We start from the raw sequence: 2,104 nt of genomic DNA, 5'->3' as shown, positions 1-2,104 counted from the left end.
CTCCTTATGGGGGCGGGGTGTTCACAGAAAGGCTGTAACTCTTGGCTGTGCGCCAAACGGGGGGGACTGCAGAACGGGAAAGCTTTCTGCGTGGGGACACCCAGGCAGAGCAGGGACAGGAAGGCGCGCCTCAGAAGTGGAGCCTTGGAAGAGCCGGCCGGCCGCCCCCTCCCTCCGGCCCTCGCCCCGAGCTCCGAGGTCAGGAGAGAGAGACGCTCTGCCGCCGAGCGGGCCCATCTGCTTATCGCGAAGAGATGGCTGAGGCCCAGAGGGGCTGGGTGCCTTGCCCAGGAGCACACATTCGCCCCAAGCTCGAGGTCAGGAGAGAGAGAGACGCTCTGCCGCTGAGCGGGCCCATCTGCTTATCGTGAAGAGGAGATGGCTGAGGCCCAGAGGGGCTGGCTGCCTTGCCCAGGAGCACACAGCATTTCGGCGGGAGATTTAAGCCATACGTCGTGTGAGTCCCGTTCCAGGCTCACGCCATGGCCTGTCGGGTCCTCTCTGGTGTGGGCTTTGGCCTCCGGGACTCAGGAGACCGTTCCTTTCCCAGGACGCTCTGTCCTCCCTGGTCAGCGGATGTCAGGATGAGGGCGGAGGCAGGAGGAGACGGAGCAGGGGGCACAGATGCCTGCAGGGGAGCAGGAGGCTCCCAGGAGGGCCTCTCCCCGCCTCACTCTCTGCTTCTGGAGAATGACGGCTGTGGGGAGTACCCCACTCCAGGGGAGAGGGGGTGCTGTGGCGGATTCACCGGGATTCGTCTACTTCCTCTTTTCTGCCGACCTCCGACCTCTCCTGTTTTTCAGGCTGACCCGAAGCAGCTTCTGAGATGTCCCAGCAGACCACTCTGCCAGTGACCCTGCCCCCTGCCCTCAGGCAGCAGCCCCTCGAGTCTGCTTCTCCTCCCGCCGACACTCAGCAGGAGCAGGCGAAGCAGCCAACTCTGCCGCCCGGCCCGTGCCAGAAGGTGCCCCCCGAGCTCCCAGGGGAGGTCCCCTCGGTGCACAGGGAGAAACACGCAGCTCCTGGGAAGGGGGTGCCAGAGCAAGACGGTGAGCCACAGCCGCAGGGACAGCACCTGGAGCAGCACCTGGAGCAGCACCTGGAGCAGCACCAGGAGCAGCACCTGGAGCAGCAGCAGCAGCAAGAGTCACAGGAGCAGGAAGCGCACCTGGAACAGCGCCTGGAGCAGCACCTGGAACAGCACCTGGAACAGCACCTGGAGCAGCACCTGGAACAGCACCTGGAACAGCAGCAGCAGCAAGAGTCACAGGAGCAGGAAGCGCACCTGGAGCAGCACCTGGAACAGCACCTGGAGCAGCAGCAGCAGCAGCAGCAGCAGCGTGAGGACCGTCAGGAAACAGAAAGCCCGGAGCAGCAGCTGGAGGAAGAGCTGGGAGAGAGTGAGCAGCTCTCGGACCAGCAGCTGGGTCGAGAGCTGGCAAAGGGAGACGAGCCCCTGGAGCAGCGGGAGGGGCCGCCGGAGCCGCCCGCGTTGCTCCTTGCTCCTCCTGGCCAGGTCCAAGAGACCCGCCCAGTCCAGCCACTGCAGGGAGAGGTCGCGCCCCCGGCAGAGCAGCAGCAGCAGAAGCGGGAGGTGCCGTGGCCCCCCAAACATAAGTAACCACCGCCAATGTCCCGCTAGTGAAGAGAGAGCCAGTGGCCTCACTTCCCTCAGGTCCCCAGCCTCATCTGTGAACCTGCCCGACCTTGACCTTCTGCATGTCTCTGTGATAGATCATTGCCCAGCAGCTGCTCTTGATGAGCCCAGTTCCAGCCTCAGGTGCCAGGGCCTCTGCCTGTGGACGGTCCCGCAGTCCCTCTGAGGTCACCCCCGTGTTACAGCCGGATCTGTGAGCGCACGATGACGCCAAATAAACTCTGGAAGTCCCGAGGTCCTGTGCTGTTTTTCCCTTTGTCCCGTCTCTCACCACATAAAAACCTGTGTGTGACTCGGAGGTTGCAACTGACACTCGCGGCCAGCTCCCAAAGGGGGCACACATCTCCATCCCTCTTTAATCTGCTCCCAGCTCCATCCAGTACATTCCAGTACCTTCCGCAGCTTCTGAAAAAGAAAGCAAACCAACACAATGAAAACAAAAACAAG

General features: G+C 63.0%; 1 protein-coding gene across 1 annotated transcript; it reads left to right on the top strand.

The window, feature by feature from the left end:
• Positions 1-826: 826 nt before the first annotated feature.
• On the top strand, positions 827-1,621 carry IVL (involucrin). Its single transcript, XM_015598307.1, has one exon. The coding sequence runs from the start codon at positions 827-829 to the stop codon at positions 1,619-1,621; it is 795 nt and encodes a 264-aa protein (XP_015453793.1).
• The last annotated feature ends 483 nt before the right edge of the window (positions 1,622-2,104 follow it).

Source organism: Pteropus alecto, unplaced genomic scaffold, assembly GCF_000325575.1.
Source record: "Pteropus alecto unplaced genomic scaffold, ASM32557v1 scaffold49, whole genome shotgun sequence".
NCBI classification, from domain to species: domain Eukaryota; kingdom Metazoa; phylum Chordata; class Mammalia; order Chiroptera; family Pteropodidae; genus Pteropus; species Pteropus alecto.
Note: the sequence above shows the minus strand (reverse complement) of the source record. Positions and strands in the feature narration are given on the sequence as shown.